This window comes from Cololabis saira, chromosome 12 (genome assembly GCF_033807715.1).
Source record: "Cololabis saira isolate AMF1-May2022 chromosome 12, fColSai1.1, whole genome shotgun sequence".
NCBI classification, from domain to species: domain Eukaryota; kingdom Metazoa; phylum Chordata; class Actinopteri; order Beloniformes; family Belonidae; genus Cololabis; species Cololabis saira.
In genome coordinates this window covers 26307211-26331569 of record NC_084598.1, presented here as the reverse complement: position 1 = coordinate 26331569, position 24359 = coordinate 26307211, and the positions used below count along the sequence as shown (strand labels likewise).

Here is a 24359-nt window from a genome sequence, read left to right as displayed (position 1 = left end):
AGCATGTATGGTCCAAAAAAGCAGCTTACATATAATTCAGCTAATGACAAGGTGGCATGACATGGCCTCGGTGTCAGACTCATTCATTTGCATTTCCTGCAAAGTGCTATTTACCCATGTTCTCAGCACAGCCGACCCATTGTTTCTGTTTCTGCTCCAAGTCTCTATAAATAAGATCTAGTGTGTGACGTTAGTTCCTCCTTTCTCTGTCCCTATGCTTATGTGCGCATTTACATGTAAATGTGCGAACTGAATATGTGTGGGTATGTTTTTGTGGTTGCTCCGTGTTTTCTCACCACCACTTCCTCAGAAAACTTCACAGCTTTTTGTGACATATCATCTTCCTGTAAGATAGGGTAGTATCACCATTGACTGCCAGCTTTACATTCGTCACAGACTGTGAAATGGTTATTAAATAATAATTGACAAATTGCATCAGTATCGCTGACAAGCACCCAGACTAAGACTTTACATGGTTAAAAGACAGTCCTACCCTGTAGAGATCTTTTTGACATTATTGCTTTCAACAAGTGTACATCTGCCGGGTAAAACGTGATCTAAGATTAAGATTTAGACAAAAATGTCAACCCTGTGCCAGGTGGGTGTATGTATTGCCAGCTACACGATGTTAACACTTGGCCTTGATGAAGTGTGCATTTTTGTTAAGTTGTGTGTTGGCACCACCTGCAACGTGTGTAGGTGTGTGTGTCGACATGAGTGAACAGAAAGAAGAGCGGAACTGATTTAGAGAAGAAATAGGAAGTTGTGGGTGGCAGTCGTGTCTTTTGTTAATCTGCATGTCCCATGTCTCTGGGGTGTGGGTCAAAACACACAGTTGTGTAAGGAAGGGTAGGTTCTAATCTGGTCATGTTATGGATGTGATTTTATTATTATTTATAGTACTCGTAGTGATCATGAATTTTAAAGACAGATATGTCCACAAGAGTTTGAAATGTCTATACTGTACATTACTTTGAGACTTTTCGATTTTTGCAATAATCCCAGGAAGCAGCAGCAGCAGCCCCCATATTAATTGACACAAACCATGTTTGGTGTGATGAATTCAAATTGTTGCAACATCGTGAAGCGAGAAATACAGATCTGACTCAGTGTCTTGTGTTCATATAACCTAAACATGCGACTTACACCACGAAGGACGTAGAGAACAGTCATCTTCTGCTCTCTAATGTGCTCCACTGGCGTTGATCTTATTTTGTGTCCGTATTTTATGAGAGAGAGCATGTTGGTGGATGGGGGGAATGTTAACTGTCCAATCCAGACCATTTCCTGTCTGCTAGTATCGGCTATTAGCTCATGGCAGAGGGATTTTATCCGTGTCCTCTTCTAGTTGTAAACAGTCTTGAGTTTTTTACAAAACAGACAAATATTCTAACAAGTTATGATACCAATTTCTGTTTTTTTTTTAAAACTATATAAGAGAGTCTGAAATTTGAATTGTTTGGAAAAAACTTGTATACACTTGGATGCCTTGTTTATTGCCATGACAACCAAGTTCCTCATGTTTTTTTTGTTTTTTTTTGTGTGTGTTTTTAGTTCCCTTTCTAAAGTACATCTATATCAGATGTAAAATGTTGAAATCTGTCTTTTATCCACTTGTGATAATTCTTTTTATTGTTTTGATCAGGTTTCAGGGATCTCCATTGGGTGGAATGTGGATCTTGCCCATGTTGATGAAATGATAAACATCATTGCTGATTTCTGTATTTAGAGTCTTGTCGCACAGAAATCACTTTACTGACTGTCAAAGATGTGGACAAAGTCTAAGGTTTAAAAATATTTAACACACATGCTAGTCAATTCACAGATGAAACACAGAATTTGACATGAAATATTTGATTATTTCACATTTGATTCTGGTTTACATGGAAAGCCATATGGCTCACAGAAGAAATCCAGTTGAGCGGCACAAACGCAAAACAACTCCAAATATGCTGAATCAGGCTAGAGAATACCAGTGCAGGTTAAAAATGGTCCGTTATGCCTGGATGCATGATTTATTGTATTATAAGATGGTATTATTTATAGTATGAGTTCTAGCTCTGTGCATTTGTTAGTGTAACTGGGGATGTGCTTTGCGTGACCCTGTGCTGCCAGCCATGACGGGATAAGCCATCTTATTGACGTGACCTCAGGTCAGAGGTCTGCAGCAGCAGTTGAAAGAGAAGTCAGAGGGTCACTGCTATCCTGTCTCAAATGAGCTCTGAAAATATGAACCGTTTGGATTGTTTACACAACCAGCATGATAAATGGAAACTTAAAACGTCTTGAAGCCAAAGGGAGTCTGATTATTGTTTAAAAAGGGGGGAAAAAACATTTTGTTTTAATATATGCATCTTAGAACCACCCTGCCCAGCCGTAGCAGTGCAGTATGCTGAGCAGGTCGAGCGTGCCTCTTAAGAAAACATGATCCCGGTTTGACATACTGACACACATTGCAGAGTGAAGGCTTGTGATGCCCGTGTGCTTCAGGCTTCCGTGGCGTTCATTCCTCTGAGTTCGGTTGCATCTTAACCTGCACCAGCTGTGTACACACACACATGCACACCTCAAGGGATTTTCTTTTTTTGGCCAAATATCCAGCTCTCTTGGCCAGTTGGCCATCTCTGTTACCATCTCTGTGCTGATTGTTTTCCAATCAGCACATTCCTCTTTTTCCAGACAGACACAGGGAGATGGTTTTGGCAGCATGCACACAGGGTGGGGTAATGCTCATATCCTGTCCGCTGACCTCAGATTACACACACAGTTACTGTAGTGTTTTGCTCATGCTCACACTCAAAACACCACATTCTTCCTCTTAAAACATGCAGCTTTTCTTCTGTTTTGAGCCAGCTGTTACAGTCAGTCTTTCAACTCAGAGTCACTCATTGTCTTTATGGCCGCCGTCAGCAAAAGAGCTAGTGTGGTCGTGCCAATCCATGTCTGTTGTTGTGCCTCACACACACAGACTCTCCTCTGTCTGCGTTAATGACCGCCCTCCCTCCGTCTTTCCATCTCTCCCTTCCTCCCTCACTCCACCGCTTGGGCACCAAAGTTGGGCTTGGCATAACCCTGGCTCCAGCAACAAAGATGCTCCAGTCCACTACAATCAATTTGCTGCTAATAGCTTCACAAGTATGCCTCTCGGCAATTGTGTTCCCAGACGCAAACAAGCCTGTAGCGTGCTTAAGCGATGGTTGAACAAAGGGCAAGAGACTGCTGCATGCACTCGTGTTTTAATCCAGAGTAAATTTCAGGCTGATGTGTGTACTTGGGCGTGAACTTTGAATTTGAGCTTTTTTACACAGAGAATGACAAAGCAGCAAACACTCAATCTCACACACTCCCTTTTGAGCTTCTTATTGCCGGCTCTTTCTCTGTAAATGTTCCTCCCCTTTTTCCCTCATTTCTCAGGATCCCAGCATTGTCGGCTCTTGGGAGTTTTTCTGCATGTAAAAAGCACAAGAAGTTAAATTCTGGATAACTAAAAACAAACCACAACTTCACACTCCATGCGAGGGGAGCCTCCTTTCTGATTCGGTTGTTTACCCAGGCAAATCCCACACTCTGGATACTGACCAGAGTGTGAGAAAGCTTTGAGACACAACACACACTATCTGGGACTCCCCACCCAGCGCCAGTTTACCCAGTCCACCTCCCTCCATTCCGCCTGTTGAACTTTGGCATTCACTCTCCACTCTTATTTTCTTTCCATTGTTGCTACACACACCACACACACAAGACCATGTTCTCCTTCGCTGCCTCCCGTGGCCTTCAACATGTGTTTATCACCCCATCTCCCTGAAATTCTAACGTTGACCCCCCCTCCTCTCTCCTATGTACAGTTCTCAACTCCTTTCCCTGGACCAGGGTCTCCTGGTCACTGTTAAGTCTGGAGTAGGTGTTGAGGGATTGAGGCTAACCAGCCCTTTGACTCACTGCACTTGTCCCAGTATACCTTGTTATCACTGGCCACAAAAGGAGTATAGTTGCATCGAGGATTGTAGCATTAGGGTTGTTTGTATGACCAAGGGGAGTGTGTGTATGTGTATGTTAGCTAACTTAAAAGGGCGTGACTTTCGTTTATGTTTACTGTACAAGCAGAATGTGTGTTTTGGGGTGGATGATAGTTGGACTTTGTCATACTCTGTTGCTCTCTCACAAACTCCCAGTCCAAGGCTAAATGAGGAAGGGGTGGTGCTGTGTGCTCGATGGGAAAAGGGGGTGGTATTTGAGGAGAAGAATGGCTGAGTCTTCATGTGAAACTTGTTCACATGGTGTCTTTTTCTTTTTTTTTTTTTTGCTCTGCTTACTGTCCTGACTGATTCCCCCAAAGTCTCAACTTTTTGTCATTGCTCTCTACCCACCAAGGTTTGCTGTCATATTTTCAGTCATATTTGGGTTTCATAGCCAGAAGGAACCTGTTGTCACCTAATCGTGTTTGTTCACTCGGGTTAATGAAGGGCCAAACAATGGTGTTATCGCCTATTGTAATTAGACTTAAGCGTCAATAAGTGGAGTTCAGAAGATTTGCTTGAAAGAGGATTATAAATATGACTCAACCAGAGTAAATGTATTAGCTGAGCTGCGCATTTGTCAGAGTAATTCTGTGTGTGCACTTGCCTGGTAATTATGACTAACATAACGGTGTGGTGTTGCTGTCTTCTCTCCTAGGTGACATCACACAGAAGGGCTATGAGAAGAAGAGAGCAAAGCTTCTGTCCTCCTACATTCACCATTTGCCAAGTAAGACCAGCTCTTCTGTTCTTTCTTGTTCCTTTTCTGACTTCTAAACCGTTCTTGTTCTATCCTTTTTTTCTTTTTACTTCCCCCTTAAGCATTATTATTGAGACAAAAACCTCTTTTTTTGTACCAAAGTTGCCCCAAAGGAACACAAATCATACTTCACCAAGTACAAAGTAACATTTTATATCTTAACACCCTCTGAACTGTAAAAGTGAATAAACCAAAGTTATAGTTTTGTTGATTTTGTAGCGTAGAGCTTGACTGACTTCAGTGTGACTGTAATTCTCATTTGACCAATTGGTCGAATAGAATATTTAGTGATCTGTCTCACTCTAGTGGTCAAAATTGGAATTACGTTTGTGACACACAAACTCACACTGACACTAACACTGTAACATTCTTCTTTCAAACAGTCATTTTTAAGGGTTCAGCCAATTTTGAATTTTTTACCCAACCAGCATCAGTTTTCAGAGATTATCTGTATTATTCGGAATCATTCACTTCTAAACTAAATGTTCAACAGATGTTTTTTTTCTCTGTCAGCTGCTGAACACAGGAAAGTTTGGTTTCCAAAGGAAGAATTGCACCACTCTCGCAGTGACATGAAAAAAAATCTTCCAAATGTATTACTGTAAGCTAAAAATAGCAACGTTAAACTTCCTTCCCCTCTAGTTACCCTTTGCCTTTTTATTCTGCTTATCATACCAAATGATTTTTTGTGAGTAATCACACCCAAAGGCAGTGAAAGCGCTTCTGTGAATCTTGATCTCATATGGACAATTTTCACATGAACTATGGACTTGGCTGTACGTAGGTCTGCTTTCCGTTGTGTTGTATAGAGCTTGCCTTTAATGTTAAAGCAGTTACCGAGGAAGTTTGTTGGTTCACATGATTTTTCTACTGTATCCAGCTTCTCAGATTCTGTTATTCCTCAAAGCTATCTCCTCTGGAGTGGTGATTTTGCTCCTCTCCTCAGGGAGAACATAGTAACATAAGTTTTAACACAAGTTTAAGTTCATCAAGGAACATTAATGACATATATGTCACCCTATAAATAAAGTTTGATAGTTTTTTTTTTGTTTTTTTTTAAGTTTTGAACCCTCATTTACCCTCATGCAGGGTTCTGTATTGTTATTGTGGAGACGAACATGAAAGTACAAATGTATAATCTCTTATTTATGCAGCAGTATCAGTAATGTGATTATATGTACCCAAGCACACTCATGAAATAACTTCAATAATAACACCTTTCTGACTATGCCCTTCTCTGGGAAGAGTCACTATCTGTCTTTTTTTGCTGTGAGAAGGTTCAGCTGGATCAGTGAGATTTCCTGGTTTACTGCAGCCAGGTCCTGTGCACGTTTGCTCATTGAGCTCTTTTTGTGCACTAATCCCTCGTGTGCCTTCTTAAAGCCTTTAGGGTTGTGGCGCTGCTGGTCTGTGCTCAGGGAACCTGCTGGTGAACTTGAGTGTGACAGTAATTCACCAAATCAAAATTGTCTTATGGACGTTGCTTCAGGTTCCAGCTTTTGCCGTCTAGCCATGATTTATTCTAAGATCTTGTGAAGTGAATTGTCTACATTTTGTTGCTTGTTAGCTTAGAAGACTTGCGTAACAGTTTGAAATGAGTTTGCTTGTTGTATTTCCTTTCTTTCTTAAAAACACTCTCTGAATAATTTATAGTTATATTGCTACAGTACATTTTATGACTTGGTTGCTAAGAACAGGGATGTGACAGCTTTTCCTAACCAAAGCAATCTTGTGATAGAAGCATGCATTTTGTTCTCATTTGAATATTATTCTTTTCCAGTTTTACAAGCTTTATGTTGCTTAAAGATGCACAAATCAATATGCACCAAGACAGAGCCCTTTTGAGCAAAAAAGGCAGGTTGGGTTACAGCTCAGGAGCAATTTTTCTTTGTAATATTGACAGCTTGGGTAGGCAATTGTTTTAAAAGTCTGAGATGTATTAAACCTGTGCGTCACTGGTCAATAGGAGGCACTACAACTTGCACATGCCATGAACCGAGTGAAATCATAAAAAAAAAAAAGGAAAGGAATTGAAATTGGGTATACTTATAAAATACTTCAGTTGTAGGTAGTACCTAAAATACCCGTAGGTGACTTTTCAAAGTAGCTGTTAAACAGCCAATCAAATTCAGAGGCAACTATTTTTGAACCAACATTAATGAATTTTAATTGGATCATTCGTAATGTGAATATGGAAAGACTGGACCAAATTTGAAACCATCTGACCCAATAATAATATTAATAATAATAAAATATATATAATATATACAATAAATAACTATAAATAATAGTTATAATATATAAAAATCTGAATCCATAGATTTAGTGCAATAAAATGGTTTCATATTCACTTTTCACTTGCTTCAGTGTTTTAAAGTTGCAAATTTCATAATAAGAGTGGGAAAACACACTCCTCTGAAGTACTTCATCCAGTTGTTATGAAATGTTCTGCCCCAGAGCTTTGTAGTGAAGCTAAATTTAGCAAAGTTCTGAGAGAATAGTGTAATATTTATACCTACACATTTCTATAATGGCATTAATAATGTTGCTCTGCACAACTGGCCTCCTGCACATGTTTTCTTTCTCACATTTACCCTCTGTTCTCTAGATGTGGATCTTTCTCTGCCAGATGTGCAGCTCTCCCCAAGCCACAGTGCCGACCCCAGTCCGAGTCCTGAAGCCCCGGGCCCCTCCACCTCTTCGGCCTCTAGACACCACCGTGCCCACCGTAGTGGCGGGGCTAGGGATGACCGCTATCGATCAGGTACACACACTGTTGTGTTAAAGTAAAGCCTACAAAACACTCTGCAGCAGATAAAAAAAATCACAAGCTTGTCTGCTCACGATTTACATCTATTCATCTACTTTTTCTCGCACTTCATGCAGATATCCACACAGAAGCTGTGCAGGCAGCTCTAGCTAAACACAAAGAAGAGAAGATGGCACTGCCCATGCCAACAAAGAGACGCTCAGCTTTTGTCCAGTCTCCCATAGAAAACTGCACGCCTCCAGGTAAGCTTCGTTTCTGACACTCAGTAGTCTGGTTGCTAGTGGTGATTATTGGACCTGAGAGGACATGAAAACCTCTGAAACATTATTTACTGCAGTACCTTTCCAGTCTATTACCTGTTTGCTTAGCTAAATCCAGAATTTTTTTTTATTTAGACCAAGGAGTGTACATTAAACCAGAATTAATTTTGTATTAGAATCAGAAAATTGAATTTGATCTCCGTATGCTGTTGTTTTCAGACACATCCTCTGCATCAGAGGATGAAGGCTCACTGCGGAGAAAAGCAGCTCTAAGTGCAATGCTTGCCCAGACCCTCCAGAGCCCTGATTACTGGATTAGTCGCTCCGTCCAAAGTTCTTCCACGTCCTCATCAGCATCGTCCACCCTCTCCCATGGAGAGCCCAAGACCCAACCACAGCCCCAGCTCCAGCCTGCTGCTTCTGTGTTAGCCGACGTGCTGGCTCACACGCGCATAGGTAAACTTTGCTGGTAGAGACCTCCGCTGTTAGTTGAAAAACAATTGTTCACATATATGTATTCCATTCATGGTGTTCATTTTCATTTCCTCCAACAGAAAACAGCATCCCCCCAGATGTGACATCTTCCACTCCACAGGAGAGAGGATCCAGAGTGGACCTTCCTCCAGCCGTCAGAGGGATGAGCCGAGGACAGAGTCGTTCCAGCATGCTGGATACTGCTGACGGTACACTCGCACAAGCCAGCCAGTCTACAAATGTCCGATGGTTTATAGTTTGGAGAAAATCTTATAACTGGGGAACTTGGGTTCCTGTCATCTGGTTCTTTCTTCAGATTGGGAAGTTAATCCGTTCGCATGTTTAAAACCATCTGGTTCACAGCGTTACAGTGTGGAAGTTGACTGTTTGTGCTCAAATCAGTGAAAAATGTCAATTCAAAATCTCCTACAACATCATCGCCGTTTCACTATGGTGAATGCTTCTAATTACGGATATTTTTTGTTCTTTTTTGGGTGCATTAATCCTGACCTGTCTTGCCTTTCATTTAAAAAAGGAAAAAGAAAAGGTAATATAAATCGAACCTGGGGAAGGGGAGGGATGCTGAAGAGGCCCGAATCAGCTTGCTTTTCAATCTATCTCTTTGTTTGTCTGGTGTCGTAGCTTTAGAAGTAGAGAACTTCCTACGTTTTATTTTCCTGAAATTCTGTCCGGTTTGAGCCTCCTAATGTCCAGATTTCCCTTTCAAATCCTTCCTGCTGCTTTTTCCAGCCATGACTGTGCTAATGTGTAGGATTTTTGCCTGTGCTAGCGGGTGCGGTAACGTAGAGATTTGTGTTGGAATCGAGCTGCTTGTGTCTGGTTTGTTTGGTTGCGCGTGTTTGTGACAGTGGCTGTTCTTGGTGTTCGTCCAGGCGTGCCTGTCAGCAGCAGGGTGTCCACGAAGATCCAGCAGCTGTTGAACACACTCAAGAGGCCTAAAAGACCACCGCTCAGCGAATTCTTTCTCGATGACTCTGAGGAAATCGTAGAAGGTGAGACACATAGTGAACATATTGTATTTAGCAGCTCACAATACGTCTCAATCTGACTCATTGAGGTGGCAAATTTCTTTTTGAGTTTTCAGACACAGCTATTAAACACCAGAAAAAAAGTTAAATGTTGCTTTATGTTGAACTTGTTTAGGATTATGAGGGGGGAAAAAGGTGGAAAATGATTGATGGATGGCCCATCAGAAAGATCATACATACATACATACATACATACATACATACATACATACATACATACATACATACATACATACATACATACATACATACATACATACATACATACATACATACATACATACATACATACATACATACATACATACATACATACATACATACATACATACATACATGCATACTAGGGGTGTAACAATATATCGTGACACGAAATTTCGCGATACAAAAACGTCAAGATACGTGTCGTGGAGGTGACAACCTGTATCGCGATATTGGGTTATTAATATTAATCTATTGTGTTGACTAGAAACGCGCATCCGACCGCGCGGACCAAAATCTTCCTCCGCTCAGAAGAAAGTAGTCCCGTTTTGCGGTCCTGTTTTGAGTTCTGAACCTTTACTTATTTAAGTCTGGTGTAGAGTTAAGCCTTACCTTATTAAATTAAACCTTTTTCGGGTCGTGAGTAGGATAAACACGGGACAAATTCTGCGTGAGTTTGCGTGTACTTCAATGTCCGCTCAACAGTGTAGGATTTCAGAACATCAACACAACACCTAGTGCTGTATCACTCCGCCCAATCTAAAACATACTAACAACTGACTAGTGTAATTATAGTCCCTGATTTACAGAATATAAAGAATATATTTATAAAATAATGAACCCTGAATTACCAAAATAACCTTAACAAAAATAAATCTCCTCTTACACTTATAAGGTGAGCATGAATCAATCTTTTTTATGATGTAAAATTGTATGTATTTATTTACTTGTATTTATTTATTTAATTTTAGTTGTTAAATTTCTGGAAAAGAAAAAAGTCAAATCATACATGAGAGAAACTATTCAATTTGTGGCAAAATATTTGTACTTGTATGAAACTGAAGATGCATAATGCAAACCTGACATTTACTTTTAGTTCAGTTTGTGGAAAATGGTTGGCCTGGCTTTCTCTTTAAAACTTAAACAGTTATAAAGCATTACAAACTGAAACAATAGGTCAAATGCACAGTATTGTTTTGTATTATGTGTCTTTCAAATAAAAGACAATTTTTTCCAATCATATATTCCTCTATCAAGGTTGTTAAAAAATACTGCTATAATATCGTATCGTTATCGGGACCTCAATATCGTGTATCGTACCGTATCGTGAGATTAGTGTATCGTTACACCCCTAATACATACATACATACATACATACATACATACACATATACATATACATATATATCTGGTAATCTGTTCTTCCTTTCAAACTCAGTTCCGCGGCCAGACCCCAACACCCCAAAACCTGAGGGACGGCAGATCATCCCGGTGAAGGGGGAGCCGCTTGGAGTGGTCAGTAACTGGCCTCCTGCTCTGCAGGCTGCTCTGGCCCGCTGGGGGGCCACCCAGGCCAAGAGCCCTGCCCTCACGGTCCTGGACATCACTGGCAAACCCCTCTACACTCTCACATACGGTGAGCAAGACATAGCCTTTATACAGCAGATGGCAAAAAAAAGTTTATCCTGTCCATTATTTATATTTTCATGTAATCGTGTCTACCTTTCAAAGTAAAAGTTGCTATAGGGGCCTGTAAACAAAGTTTATAAGTCGCTAAATTAGGGTTTAGGTATTTATTGGGTGCGTTTGTGTTAAGAGGGGAGGGTCCAGCAAAACTTTTTTGTGAAATGGGGTTAAATCAAAACAGTGCCTGTCATTCTGCAGTAGCGGCCATCTTTTATATTTCAAAATAAAAGTAAGTGAGCAGGTTGAAAAATATTTTTGGTGGATATTAATATACTTGGGTGGGCCAGTCAAGTATTAACAATGTGTGGGAAACATGGTAAATATTTGCTGGCCAGAGCAGAACAACACCCACACTGCAGTTGATCCATTGTGGAGCCACAGTGACTTTCGAGGCTGAACATTTATGTAACAATAATACATTCTTTCGATAACAAGCAGGTCATTTCAAAATTGTTTTGCAGGCAAACTGTGGAGTCGCAGTTTGAAGCTGGCCTATACGCTGTTGAACAAATTGGGCACTAAAACTGAGCCAGTTCTGCAACCTGGAGATCGGGTGAGTTTGTCACATGTATCGGCTCATAAAGGATGTATCAAATAGAAAAGACCGTAACAAGGAAAGCCTGTTACTCTCCCTCAGGTGGCATTGGTGTATCCAAACAGTGACCCTGGCATGTTCTGGGTGGCGTTCTATGGATGTCTCTTAGCTGAAGTCATTCCTGTGCCCATTGAGGTGCCGCTGTCACGGCAGGTAACAAGTTCACAGTTTCTCTGGTGAATTACTTAGTGTTACTGTCTGAGAAACCTGATCAAACTGTGATACAAGCACCCAAAGTGACTAATGCCTTGTTAATGGTGATAATGTGTCATCTTTTTTAAAATACCCTGCATAGTCTCCCGACTCTTTTCTCTTTCCATAGGATGCAGGCAGCCAGCAGATTGGCTTCCTGTTGGGCAGCTGTGGTGTGAGTTTGGCGCTGACCAGCGAGGTGTGCCTTAAAGGTCTGCCAAAAACGCCAAACGGAGAGATCGTCCAGTTTAAAGGTCAGCAAGCTTAAACTGCCTTTGGCAAAGTTTCTGGTTCAGCAGGAGTTATGTGGTTTAGACGGATGGACCCATCATAGGGGGATTTACACCGTGGGCCAGAATAAGTAGTGTCGGGTAGTATTGATTCTTCATATTTGTCATTGAAAGCTGGAAGGTGTAAACAAGGCAGTCGGTATAAGGGATCTCTTCATTAGTTCAGCCTCCCACTCTTGATTTTTCTTTTGTCAGTAAAGATGTTTTTGTGTGCTGCATGTTCTCCAGGATGGCCAAGGATGAAATGGGTGGTGACTGACACCAAATACCTGACTAAACCATCCAAAGACTGGCAGCCTCACATCCCGACTGCCAACACAGACACCGCCTACATAGAGGTACTCACTGAACAGAGCGTAATGCATTTCTGATCGGATTGATAGAGGACTTTACATAGATTCGTTTTTCAATCATAAATTAATTATCGGAAGGGCTGGCTGCTGATTGTTTATCCATTAATGTTCTGAAAATCTCTGCACCAAGTTGAATAATACTTAGAAGACTGCAATGACTTTTTCCATCTCTGCAACTAATCTGTCAGTCCCAAAACATTTTGTAAAAGGAAATCGAGACACAATAGTGATCGTTTGGTTATATTGTGAACAATCGTTATATACCAGCTGTAATAGTTGCATTGTTGTCTCCACTTTTTTTTTTTCATACGTCGTATTAGTATCCATGTGTGTGTTTCTTTTCCATCAAAGTACAAAACGAGTAAGGAGGGAACAGTGATGGGAGTTGCTGTGTCCAAGATCTCCATGCTGACCCACTGTCAAGCCCTGACTCAAGCCTGTAACTATTGTGAAGGTCAGAGCACTACTTAACATGTCACCTGTTTCAGTCTTCTGCTCCTTTTTTTGTGGCTTAAGAATGAAAGGCTGAAGCATTCAAACAATGTCTGTGTTTTTCTGTTTTAGGGGAGACGCTGGTTAATGTATTGGACTGCAAGAGGGACATGGGTTTGTGGCATGGTGTCTTAACGGTGAGGCTGAATACTGCATTTTGTTCTGTATATCCATACGGGATGCCATGTAGGACTTTAGAATTGCATAAAAAATGTATAAAATCTTTTTTTTCTTCTCAGAGTGTCATGAACAGAATCCACACCATCACTGTGCCGTATGCTGTCATGAAAGCCTGTCCCATGTCGTGGGTGCAGAGAGTTCATTTTCACAAAGGTTCAGTCAAATTTCCTATCTTGCTTTCATATTTCACATTTGTATAGATCTACTATTTTTGTCAAGATTACATACATCTAGTTAAAGTGACTATATATCAAGTTAAACATGTTGAATTATGTTAGAAAACACTTAAAGGGTGTTCTATTCAGACAACCACAAAGTGAACTTTTAGGATACAGCACGGTTCCAAACTGTATGGTATATAACATTTTCTTATTATTTCTTATAGCACGTGTGGCCTTGGTTAAGTGCCGTGACCTCCACTGGGCCATGATGGCCCACAAGGATCAGAAGGACACCAGCCTGTCCTCGATACGTATGCTTATCGTGGCTGATGGAGCCAACCCCTGTGAGTAATTTCTCCCTAAGCCCCAGCCCCTTTTACAACCCTGTGAAACAATATTGTTCATGTTTTCATCCCCCGTTTTCTCCCAGGGTCTGTATCGTCATGTGATGCCTTCCTGAATGTGTTCCAGTCTCACGGTCTGAAGCCGGAGGTCATTTGTCCGTGTGCCACCTCTCCTGAAGCTCTGACTGTTGCCATACGCAGGTACACAAACTGTTATTGAAATGTAATTTTCCTTACAAACAGCTTAATTGACCTTTTTTTTGTTTGTTCAATTAGCTGCGTGTTTTTTGTTTTTGTTTCATTTTTGTAAAATATTTTTTCCTGACTGACACAAAGAGAACGAGTGTGAGGAAGAAAGACCTGTCGTTTTGACTCCACCTGTTTAGGGTTTACTTTGTTTACTCAATCTTACACATTTACAATCATTTGACTTAACTATTTTTATAGTTCAGCAAGTGAATTGACATTATAAACATCATCCAGAATATGTACATTACCTTAGAGCCACCAAGGTAAAAATAATTATATTTATTTAAAAACACTATTGGCCTTTGCTGTTCTCTTTTTTTTTTAAATTTATATCCTTTAATTTAACTTTTTTTTTTTGGGTGTCTTTTTTTTTCTCCAAACTTTATTTAAAAGTTCCAATCACAGTCAGAACATTGACCGTGGACAATACAAAACAGTCAGGCATCAAGGAATTAAATAAACAAATACAGTATGAGACATAAAGTGGATGAAGTGCATAAGTCATTACAAAGGTAACATAAATATAATGAAATAAATTAAATTAAATAAAAAGAAAGAAAATGGCAGGACCTATATTATATTTCTTCAATTATGTTAACAGTGTGTATACATTTTTTATTATCAATTCTTTTAATACATTCAAGGTAGTTATTGAAATCAATTTCAAAAACAGGAAAGAAAGCTCGACCGTTGCTGTTCTCACACTTAGACTTTCCTAAGTTTAAACTAAATTCATTTGTATAGAAACCATATACATTTATGTAAAAGTTAAATCAAATTGAAGTCAAAGCATCTTTTTTTCCCCTTCTCCTCCTCTTCTCTTCAGGCCGGGTGCACGGGGGGCTCCACTACCAGCCAGGGCCATCCTGTCCATGGGCGGGCTGAGCCACGGGGTGATTCGGGTCAACACCGAAGACAAGAACTCTGCTCTCACTGTTCAGGATGTGGGCCACATTATGCCTGGAGGTGAGCCACGGCAGCTGCTTTCCAGCAGGATGTGCAGAAGTGCAGCAGCTGCCGCATTTACTGCACATTTGTACTTTGTCATTTTCGCAGACCAGGAAGCTGGAACATGTGAATGTTAATGTTGCGACTTAATCGTGTGTTCCAGCTCTGATGTGCATCGTCAAGCCAGACGGGCCTCCGCAGCTGTGCAAGACAGATGAGATTGGAGAGATTGTGATCAACTCTCGGGCCGGAGGCACCATGTACTACGGCCTTCCTGGTGTCACCAAGAACACGTTTGAGGTTTATTGTCAGATTAATACTTGTGCCAGATGAACTACATTTTTTTGCCACATCATTTTTTTTTAAACTAGTAAAACATTCCACTAAATGTAACATACTGCAATAGTTGAAACAATAGTCAAATAAAGTAATATGCAGCAATGCACTGTATGTATTCTGCTTGCAAGATGTTCCTGTTTGAACTTTAAATCATTCAGAAATGTAATGGGAGGACTTTCAAAGTCGTGCCATAACTGCGGTGCATGAATGAAAGGCATTGCATGGATACGTGTAGCTTCAGTTATTCTCAGTCTTTTTGCTTGGTTTGAATTTTAGTCACCAGACTACCAGTAAAAACTACAGTACCTCAGACAAGCTTATAATTTTCATACAGATTTGAGTTCAGTCTCTGATCACGGCCCTAATTTTCTCTCCAGGTGATTCCTGTCAACCAGGCTGGAACACCCATTGGAGAAATTCCCTTCTCTCGGACTGGTTTGCTTGGATTTGTGGGACCGGTAGGGAACAGTGACTATATTTCTTCTACTGAGCAAAAGTTTCTGGCACTAAAAGTAAAATGAAAGGAGGGTTTTCTGACATGTGGTTTGGCATTTATTTGCCGAGGTTTTGACAGTACAAACCCTGACAGCTTTTTGTTAAATGACACAGTATTTTGTGTTCAGTGACCTGTTTTGCAACAATGCTGTTCAGGGGATCTCAGACACAGTTAATGCTGTCTTCTTTAAGAAAATCACCTCTCAAAAGATTTCAAAGGAATAATTTTTCTCAAGCAAAACTCCAGGAAGATCTTTTTCATAATGTTATCAAAGGCTTAATTGATTTGCGGGTGCTTTATCATTGCCGTTTTTGGTATTCTTACTTGGTATGGGTTTGACTGGACAGGTATTTGCGCATACCATTTTACTCCCATTTATAAGCAGAAAGAAAAGCAAGGCTAAAGGAAACGAAATCCCATAATTTGCTTTTAGTCAGTTGCATTGAAGAATGTGACACTTTGCTGAGTTAAATATGTCTGCTCCACAGGGAAGTCTTGTGTTTGTTGTGGGGAAGATCGAGGGGCTCCTGATGGTGAGCGGGCGACGCCATAATGCTGACGACCTGGTGGCCACGGCGCTAGCAGTGGAGCCTGTCAAAACCGTTTACAGGGGGAGGTATGAGTGCAGAGATAGAAAGAAATCCAGCACAAAGAGATTTTATTCAGATCTAGCCTATGTGTCCATTTAACAGCCTCCGGTGTTTTTCCGTGAGGATTGTTTGTGCTCATCCACTCGTCGTCTGTGCAGGATCGCTGTGTTCTCAGTGACCGTGTTTTATGACGAGAGGATAGTGATAGTGGCAGAGCAGAGGCCTGATGCCAGCGAAGAAGACAGCTTCCAGTGGATGAGTCGAGTCCTACAGGTAAGCAGGAAGACCTTCAAAATATATTTTCTATATATACTATTTGTTTTGTTTTTTTTATTACAGACACATGACATATCTTTACTTTGAAATTGTTCCATGCATTTTTGAATCATGATAATGCACCACTTTGTTGTTCTCAGAGGGTTTCACAAACTGACACGCACAGAGATGATAATGCAAACTTTCTTCTGAAGAAACAATTTGTTCCACCATGAATTCTACCTCCATTTAACCAAATCCCTTGATGTGTATGTCTCCCGAAGGCCATCGACAGTATCCATCAGGTGGGCCTTTACTGCCTTGCTCTTGTCCCAGCCAACACTCTCCCAAAGACGCCGCTGGGAGGAATCCATATCTATGAAACCAAGCAGAGCTTTTTGGATGGAAATCTGCACCCCTGCAATATCCTCCTGTGCCCACACACTTGTGTCACAAACATGCCCAAGCCCCGTCAGAAGCTTCCAGGTGAGCCGTCTGAAACATCGTCCTGGCAAACGTTTATGAAATTACAGAAAGGTGACTGCCTGTCCTTTTCCACCCCCTTCTTATTAGCCAGTTTCACCTCTTTTTCACTATGTCTTCCTCTGATTTTTATTTGAATGTTATCCTCAACATGAGGGTTTGGTAGGTTCACCCTTTCACAAAATGTGATGTTTACCCTTCTGTGCTGATTTGAGGTACGTGGGGAAAGTACAAAAGTGCTCTTGCTTGACAAAATGCTCAGAAGATGCAGAAGACTTCCAGAAATGGCTTATTGTATGGAGTGCTGGGAGCTACTTGGACAAAGATAACGGCCAAATCCGTTACAGTTTTGCCTTTTCACAGGCGCTGCGTGAAAAAACACGTTTCCCCATCTCGTAATTCAGTCAATAGTGACTCATTATAGTTTTTCCATTTATCCTCTCTGGATCTTGCCGGTTTTGAAAGTCTCTGAATCCTCTCGTTTCTGATCTGCTCAGTGGACGTTGGTCCAGCTTCTATGCTGGTCGGGAACTTGGTGGCAGGAAAGCGGATCGCTCAGGCCATGGGCAGAGAGCTGGCTGTGGTGGAGGACCAGGATCTCATTCGAAAGGTACCAAACTACACTCTCACCAAGCTGCTCCCATGTTCACCTTAGAATAAAGGATTTAGCATCTTTCAGCATGTTGTCCAAAAAGTGGATCCATTCTTTATGGGATTTCTTTCCCCCAGTAGTAGTTCAATTTTCTAACTTCCATGTTTGTAGCAATAGCATTAAAAAAAATCTGCATTTTTATTGCTTCTGTTCTTATTTAGGCTATATTTTTATGCTGCACTGATATGCTGAATGGAAAAACTAAATTAGTCCATTATTATTTTGCTCGATAACTGCTTAAATGATGGTTAAATGCAAAAACTGTATAAATAAGGTGAATATATTTATGTATTAGACCAAGCAACAAATAATTGAGTAGAGGCAGTTCAATTTAAACTGCTAGATAGCTTGGAAATGCTGTGAGTGAGGGGGGAAATGCCTGCTGATGTCTCATCCTAAATCTCTGTTGTTGTTCTGCCTTTACTTGTGTTGGGCTTTAGCTCTATATGTGGCCCACCATGATGGTAAGGCTCTAGTTTGGCCCCTCTCTGTCTCTGCTTATGCTGCTTCTGTCAGCCACATATGCTTCTGCAGCCGTTAACAGCCTGACGTCATCCAGTGACAGCTTGGCCTGATGAGATGAATGTCCAGACTGGCCCCTTCGCCAGCAGGGGTCCACACATTAACTACCAGATTAAAGATGATGTCAGGTTCCACATTCATCAGGGTTTAAATACAGGCACACACAAATACAAATGTGTCTACCTTTAAGCGATCAACGACTGATGGTTGTTGAGCTCACAGAAGACCAGTTCTTTTTGTTTTTAACACAAAATGTGTTTATCAGTAGCATAGTAGTGTGCACCTCTGCTCGCTGTGTTTACTGTGATAACTCCCACATGTGGCATGGCTTGATGAGTAGTCAGGACAACCAATCTGCATGATGTGACTCAGACTAGTGGTTTAAATACATCAGTAGAGCTGCTCAGTATTATGTTGGTGGTGGTCTTTATTACCCCTTTTCTTTCAGTTATTTATGTGCTGCCCTAACGTTCACTTGTTTTCTGCTCGATAAGGAATTGTTTGTTTACATGTTCTGTCCTGTTCTGTCCGGTACATTGGCTAGTTCCTCAGCTTTTAGCCACCAGAGGTCAAGAAATTCTTTTAATATGTTTTATTTGCTATAATAATAGCCAGACAATTGAAGCAGTTTTATTGAGTAAATAAAACACTTAAGTGCAACAGAGGTTTTGCTCTATAGTTTTCCCAGCCCTGGTTTTGAAATGCCCACAGATCTGTAGTTTGCTCTAATTTAGCCTCTTACCGGGTGCAGATGGTCCCAGCGTGACCTGTCACTTGGCAAAATAGTTCTCTGGACTCTCCTTGCGCGCCTGTTGTGATCTCGTCTCTATTTTTGTCGGAAGTCAGAAGCATCACAGAATATGTTTGCCATACTTTCAATGTTTTTTGGTTCTTTATATCATTTTGTTTCAAATATACCAATTTGTCTTTGAGAGTACTGTTTATTTGCCTTTTTAAGTGTTTTTCTCTGTTAGTCATTCTTGACTAGATCATTTTCCAGTGATGCAGCTTTGTGGGGAATTTAAATTTGCAATAAAATAAAATGGTAAAGTTTCACTTTTTCCAGACATGGGTTAAGCGTGGTCCTCAACTGAAAACCTTTTAAATTTTAACAGCAAATATCCTCATCCAGTTTGGTTTTAGTTTAGGACTAGGCTCAACTCGTGCCTGTAAATTGTGAACTCAAACTTATTTTGATGTTTGTGGATCAAATATTCTCTTATTTCAACTTTTTCAGCACCAGTTTTTGTCTGAAGCTCTGCAATGGAGAGCCCAAACTGACCCCGACCATGTTTTGTATGTGCTGCTCAATGCTAAGGTAAACACAGATGTACAAAACCCCTTTTATGAATAATACTTGGAGCATCGAAACAAATGTAAACACAAATAGTTTTTACATTTACTTACGAAAATGGTAAACCAATCTGTTGTGAAATGAGCTGTACCTCTGCTGTTTTTGCTCTAGGGGGTAGCAGTATGCACAGCCACATGTGCACAGCTGCACAAGAGAGCAGAGAAAATAACTGCTACCCTGATGGAAAGAGGAGGCCTCAACACAGGAGACAATGTGGTGCTGCTTTATCCCCCAGGTGTGCACATAAACTCAAACCCCACATGATTGTAGACAACATATTTCTGTGTTTAACCATTTTAAAATTAAATGTAAAAATGCTGTTTTGAATCTTTTGCTGATTTTGTTCCGTCTCTGATCTGCAGGTATTGACCTGATAGCTGCCTTCTATGGGTGCCTCTACGCAGGGGTCATCCCTGTGACGGTGAGGCCGCCCCACCCGCAGAATCTGGCTGCTACTCTCCCTACTGTCCGAATGATCATTGATGTGAGTGTACTCCGCTACGACAAAAGTATTTAGGAAAAAAAATAAAAAGATAGCATTAAATAAATCTGTTAAAGTTCTTTTTGCAACAGCATTTTCACAACATAATGGTTCACGCCGTTACGTTGAGAGACTTCAATTGAATTAAGCAAGTTCAAGAAGAATGCTCTTCTCTTTTTTTGCATTTATTGCATCTAGGACACCTTTTAAAACGTTGTCTAGTTTTGTTTTTACTTCATTTTAAATCAGAGGTCACAAGCAGGTGTAGAAGCTCACTACCAAACAAATTTAATGTGTCAATATTAGATGTATTTGACCACCAGTATATTTTAAAATGTATTCAATAAGTTGAATACATTTTCAACTTATTATCCCTGTAGAATTGCAAATACTATTAAATAAAGTGATTTTCTTTGAGCAATACCTTCAAGAGAAGATTTTTAACCAAGGTTATTTTCCAAACGCAGTGTTTGATGGTGGTAAATGACCGTGTTTTTGTGTGGTTCTTGTTCCTCACAGGTGAGCAAAGCAGCCTGCATTCTCACGACTCAACCACTCATGAGGATCCTCAGGTCCAGGGAGGCTGCTGCCAGCGTCAATGTCAAGACCTGGCCAACGATCATCGATACAGGTGCTGCACGCTGATGTCCCTTCAAATTTCTAACGAGACCGAAGCCAGAAGCCCAATGCCAAGTGGCTGAATCTAGTTGTTTTGGGGCGTGTCTTGTGTACTTTATTGCCTTGGCCACATGCTATACAGACTTGGCTCAGAAATATAATCTCTTCGTGGTAAATTATTGGTCAGAATTGCTCCAATTTGTTACATTTTTTTTTTCCCCCCCAGATGACCTCCCCAGGAAACGGCCTCCACACATCTATAAACCACCTACAGCAGAAATGCTGGCTTATCTGGACTTCAGTGTGTCCACAACAGGCATGTTGACTGGAGTCAAGGTAAATTATTCTCCACAAATCACAAATTCTTCCTGTAGTTTATTGTAGCTGTAGTTCAGTTAAATGGGACACTGTGGTGATATTAAGTATTGTTTTTTGGATCTTTTTTCTATTATTGTGACCATCTTCGTCTCATCCCCATCTTTTTTTTTTTTAAGATTGTATTTTTTGCAGCCAAAATACTGGCTCTTTAATCCACTCTGCCCTCTAATAATTTATCGTTTTGCTATAAATCCAAAGCCCAAAAGTTATTTTTGTAATTTCTTTATTTCAACTATCCATTAGACTTATCTAAATGGGCATTTACAAAATTCTGACTTTGTTGACAATGTGGTGATGGTTCACTGATCGTTTTCCTCTGACTTTTAATTAAGGTCATCTATGTGCAGTCAATGAAAACACTAAAATTGCCACGTTGGTTAGACGTTTTTTCAGATCAATCTTAATCTGATTTTGAGAGATGTCTGTAAAAGGATGATTTTGGCATCTCTTCTGGTCTGGAAGCCAGTTTCTCTTCAGTATGTAAGATTAAGGACACATTTATAATAATTGATTTGCATTGAGGAAGAATGACTAGATCTAAGAGTCATAAAATAAAAACATTTTTCTTAATTTTTTTTTTTTTTTCCAGCCATTACAGAGATTTGGTTAGTAGTACTCAAAGGGGGAAAAAAATAAATAAATCATGTTCCTGTCAAAAACTGTGTTGATCTCTTTAGATGTCTCATGCTGCTGTCAGCAATCTTTGCCGGTCGATTAAGCTGCAGTGCGAGTTATACTCCTCACGCCAAATAGCCATCTGCTTGGATCCGTACTGTGGCCTGGGCTTCGTTTTGTGGTGCCTCTCCAGGTAACTCTGACACACTTTTTTCCTGGTATCTCGCAGACCGTTTAAACATTGCTGTATTAAGCGTGTCTTTCTTTGTTTTCAGTGTTTACTCAGGTCACCAGTCCATCCTTATTCCTCCCCTTGAGCTGGAGAGTTCGCTGCCTCTGTGGTTGAGCACGCTCAGTCAATACAAGATCAGAGACACTTTCTGCTCCTATTCTGTCATGGAGCTCTGCACCAAAGGCCTGGGCACCCAGACAGAGATGCTGAAGGTCAGAATCCCTCTCACACATGTGCTAACCTTTCTAGAATCAGCTTTTGTAAAGCAAAGCATTCCTTTGTGTAAGAGACAGCTTCCGAAGACATGGAAAAAAAATATAAAAGGATTCAGAACAGATTCATCAATGGGTTTTATACGTATAAATAAAATAAAAATACACATATTTTTTAAAGAATTCTGAAGCTGAAGTCCAGACTTAACCATTACCTTTGTTTCTTCAGGCTCGGGGTGTGAATCTGTCATGCGTACGCAGCTGTGTGGTGATAGCGGAGGAGAGGCCTCGCCTCGCTCTCACGCAGTCCTTCTCCAAGCTCTTCAAAGACCTTGGCCTGTCGTTGCGAGCTGTCAGCACTGCCTTTGGCTCCAGGGTCAACCTGGCCATCTGCCTGCAGGTGGGTTTGACGCTGCCGCGCAGCAAACTGCCTCGTCATTGTGGGCTTTTGTTTTTTGTTTTGTTCCACTGAAGTGTTTTTCCCATTCTAACCTTAAGTATGACTAAAAGGTGACACTTTTTGGAGCATCTAAATAACTTAAAAAGCTTTGAGGTCATTTTTTATTCATATCGTTTTTTTCTGTGTCACAAGGGCACCGCTGGACCAGACCCGTCCACTGTTTATGTGGACATGAAGTCCTTGCGTCATGACAGGTAAGACCGGAGACTCTCACACGCCGCTCAAGGAGTCACGTGATGCATCTGGTTCATACAAACAACGCATTCTTGAATTTGAAGAGTTTACATATATGTGTGTGTGTGTCCCACAGGGTGAGGCTAGTGGAAAGAGGAGCGCCACAAAGTCTTCCACTCATGGAGTCGGGCACAGTAAGTATTGATTATTGGCTTGTTAAACTCATTTGTGTAATGCTCTGAGTGACCACAGATCTACAGAGGAAATGGAAGCATTTGTGTTGTCCTAAGAAATTAAGTTACCCTAGCTTTGCAGATGACACGCAGATATGTACTGTACTACAATGCAGTAACTGTAATGCATGAGTAGATATATGACTGGATGTGCTGCAACTTTCTCCAGTTAAACAAAAAAAACTGAGGTAACTGTCTGTGGAGCCAAAGCAAAACGAGTACAGGTGTTACACCCCCCTGGCTTGTTTCAGGCTTCTAAAAGTTAAATTTTAACAATAAAACCTCGACTTTGTGATTTGTTTGTTCAAATTTCTTTTTATGTTTCAGCCCAAAAAGCTGGGTTGTAACAACAGGTCACCACAGAGCTTCAATATATGCACCTAAAACCACCAACCAGGTCAGAAATCTGGGTGTTATGATGCAGTCGGACTTCAATTTGGAAAAACACATTAAGGCAATAACAAAGTCAGCCTACTATCACCATAAATATATATTAAGGTTAAACGATCTGATGTCTCAGCAGGACCTGGAAAAACTAGTCCATGCATTGATCTTTAGTAGGCTTGATTATTGTAACAGCGTCTTTACAGGTCTTCCTAAAAAGTCAGTAAAACTGCAGCTCATTCAGAATTCCTAAGAGTCCTCACTAAGACCAACAAAATGGACCACAACAGTCCAGCTCTGAGGTCTTTACACTGGTAAAGTTCTGATGCTGGTCTATAAACCTCTGAATGGTCCAGGACCAAACTACATGAGTGACCTCCTGACCCAGTATCAACCTTCCAGACGCTTCAGGTCATCTGGATCTGTTTTTTTTTTTTTTTTCTTTCCCTCCCATCAGTTCCCAGGGTCAGAACCAAACATGGAGAAGCTGCATTCAGCTTCTATGCTCCACATGTCTGGAACAAACTCCCAGAAAGCCTCAGATCAGCTGAAATGTTCAGTGTATTTAAATCCAGGTTGAAGACACACATTTTCTCAGCTGCATTTGAATAAAGCTCCAAATTTTTGTTACTTACTTTTAAGCTTGAGTTTCAAAACTTGATCGTATTTAACTACAGTTTTGTCTTGTTTTTTTTTGCTTTCTTTCTTTTGTTTAAATTTAAATCTTGTTTTTTTTCTCTGCTATGTGATAGTGTTTTAATGTGTCTGTAAAGCACTTTGAATCACTTTGTTGTTGGATTGTGCTACACAAATAAACTCGCCTTGCCTAACAGTTAAACTGTCGTCTTTTTTTTCCCTGTAGATTCTGCCAGGAGTCAGGGTCATCATAGTCAATCCAGAGACCAAAGGTCCACTGGGAGACTCGCATCTTGGAGAGGTGAGTGAACAGAGAAGAGCATAGCACAACATTCAACTCTAAAATTATTCTTGCTTTTATCAGTGTGGAGAAACATGAACACAGCCAGCCGACAGACCCCATATTTGTAAACTTTGCTTTTTAGTAATGAAATGAGAGCCTAA

The 24359-nt window shown here is 40.6% G+C and overlaps 1 protein-coding gene across 1 annotated transcript in view; it reads left to right on the top strand.

Moving 5' to 3' along the window:
• dip2ba (disco-interacting protein 2 homolog Ba) overlaps window positions 1–24359 on the top strand; it is a 57354-nt gene that overhangs the window by 27322 nt on the left and 5673 nt on the right. The window contains exons 2-35 of the mRNA XM_061736240.1: window positions 4675–4746; window positions 7385–7540; window positions 7663–7788; window positions 8026–8262; window positions 8361–8489; window positions 9174–9293; window positions 10750–10947; window positions 11459–11550; window positions 11635–11745; window positions 11915–12038; window positions 12303–12412; window positions 12779–12881; window positions 12992–13056; window positions 13159–13252; window positions 13485–13604; window positions 13691–13805; window positions 14680–14819; window positions 14965–15101; window positions 15518–15598; window positions 16125–16252; window positions 16385–16499; window positions 16766–16967; window positions 17462–17574; window positions 19376–19456; window positions 19604–19727; window positions 19855–19976; window positions 20493–20604; window positions 20818–20927; window positions 21647–21777; window positions 21860–22028; window positions 22258–22428; window positions 22621–22682; window positions 22799–22856; window positions 24142–24216. Coding sequence (XP_061592224.1) covers window positions 4675–4746; window positions 7385–7540; window positions 7663–7788; window positions 8026–8262; window positions 8361–8489; window positions 9174–9293; window positions 10750–10947; window positions 11459–11550; window positions 11635–11745; window positions 11915–12038; window positions 12303–12412; window positions 12779–12881; window positions 12992–13056; window positions 13159–13252; window positions 13485–13604; window positions 13691–13805; window positions 14680–14819; window positions 14965–15101; window positions 15518–15598; window positions 16125–16252; window positions 16385–16499; window positions 16766–16967; window positions 17462–17574; window positions 19376–19456; window positions 19604–19727; window positions 19855–19976; window positions 20493–20604; window positions 20818–20927; window positions 21647–21777; window positions 21860–22028; window positions 22258–22428; window positions 22621–22682; window positions 22799–22856; window positions 24142–24216 — 4103 coding nt within the window. The remainder of the gene's footprint in view (window positions 1–4674; window positions 4747–7384; window positions 7541–7662; window positions 7789–8025; window positions 8263–8360; window positions 8490–9173; window positions 9294–10749; window positions 10948–11458; window positions 11551–11634; window positions 11746–11914; window positions 12039–12302; window positions 12413–12778; window positions 12882–12991; window positions 13057–13158; window positions 13253–13484; window positions 13605–13690; window positions 13806–14679; window positions 14820–14964; window positions 15102–15517; window positions 15599–16124; window positions 16253–16384; window positions 16500–16765; window positions 16968–17461; window positions 17575–19375; window positions 19457–19603; window positions 19728–19854; window positions 19977–20492; window positions 20605–20817; window positions 20928–21646; window positions 21778–21859; window positions 22029–22257; window positions 22429–22620; window positions 22683–22798; window positions 22857–24141; window positions 24217–24359) is intronic.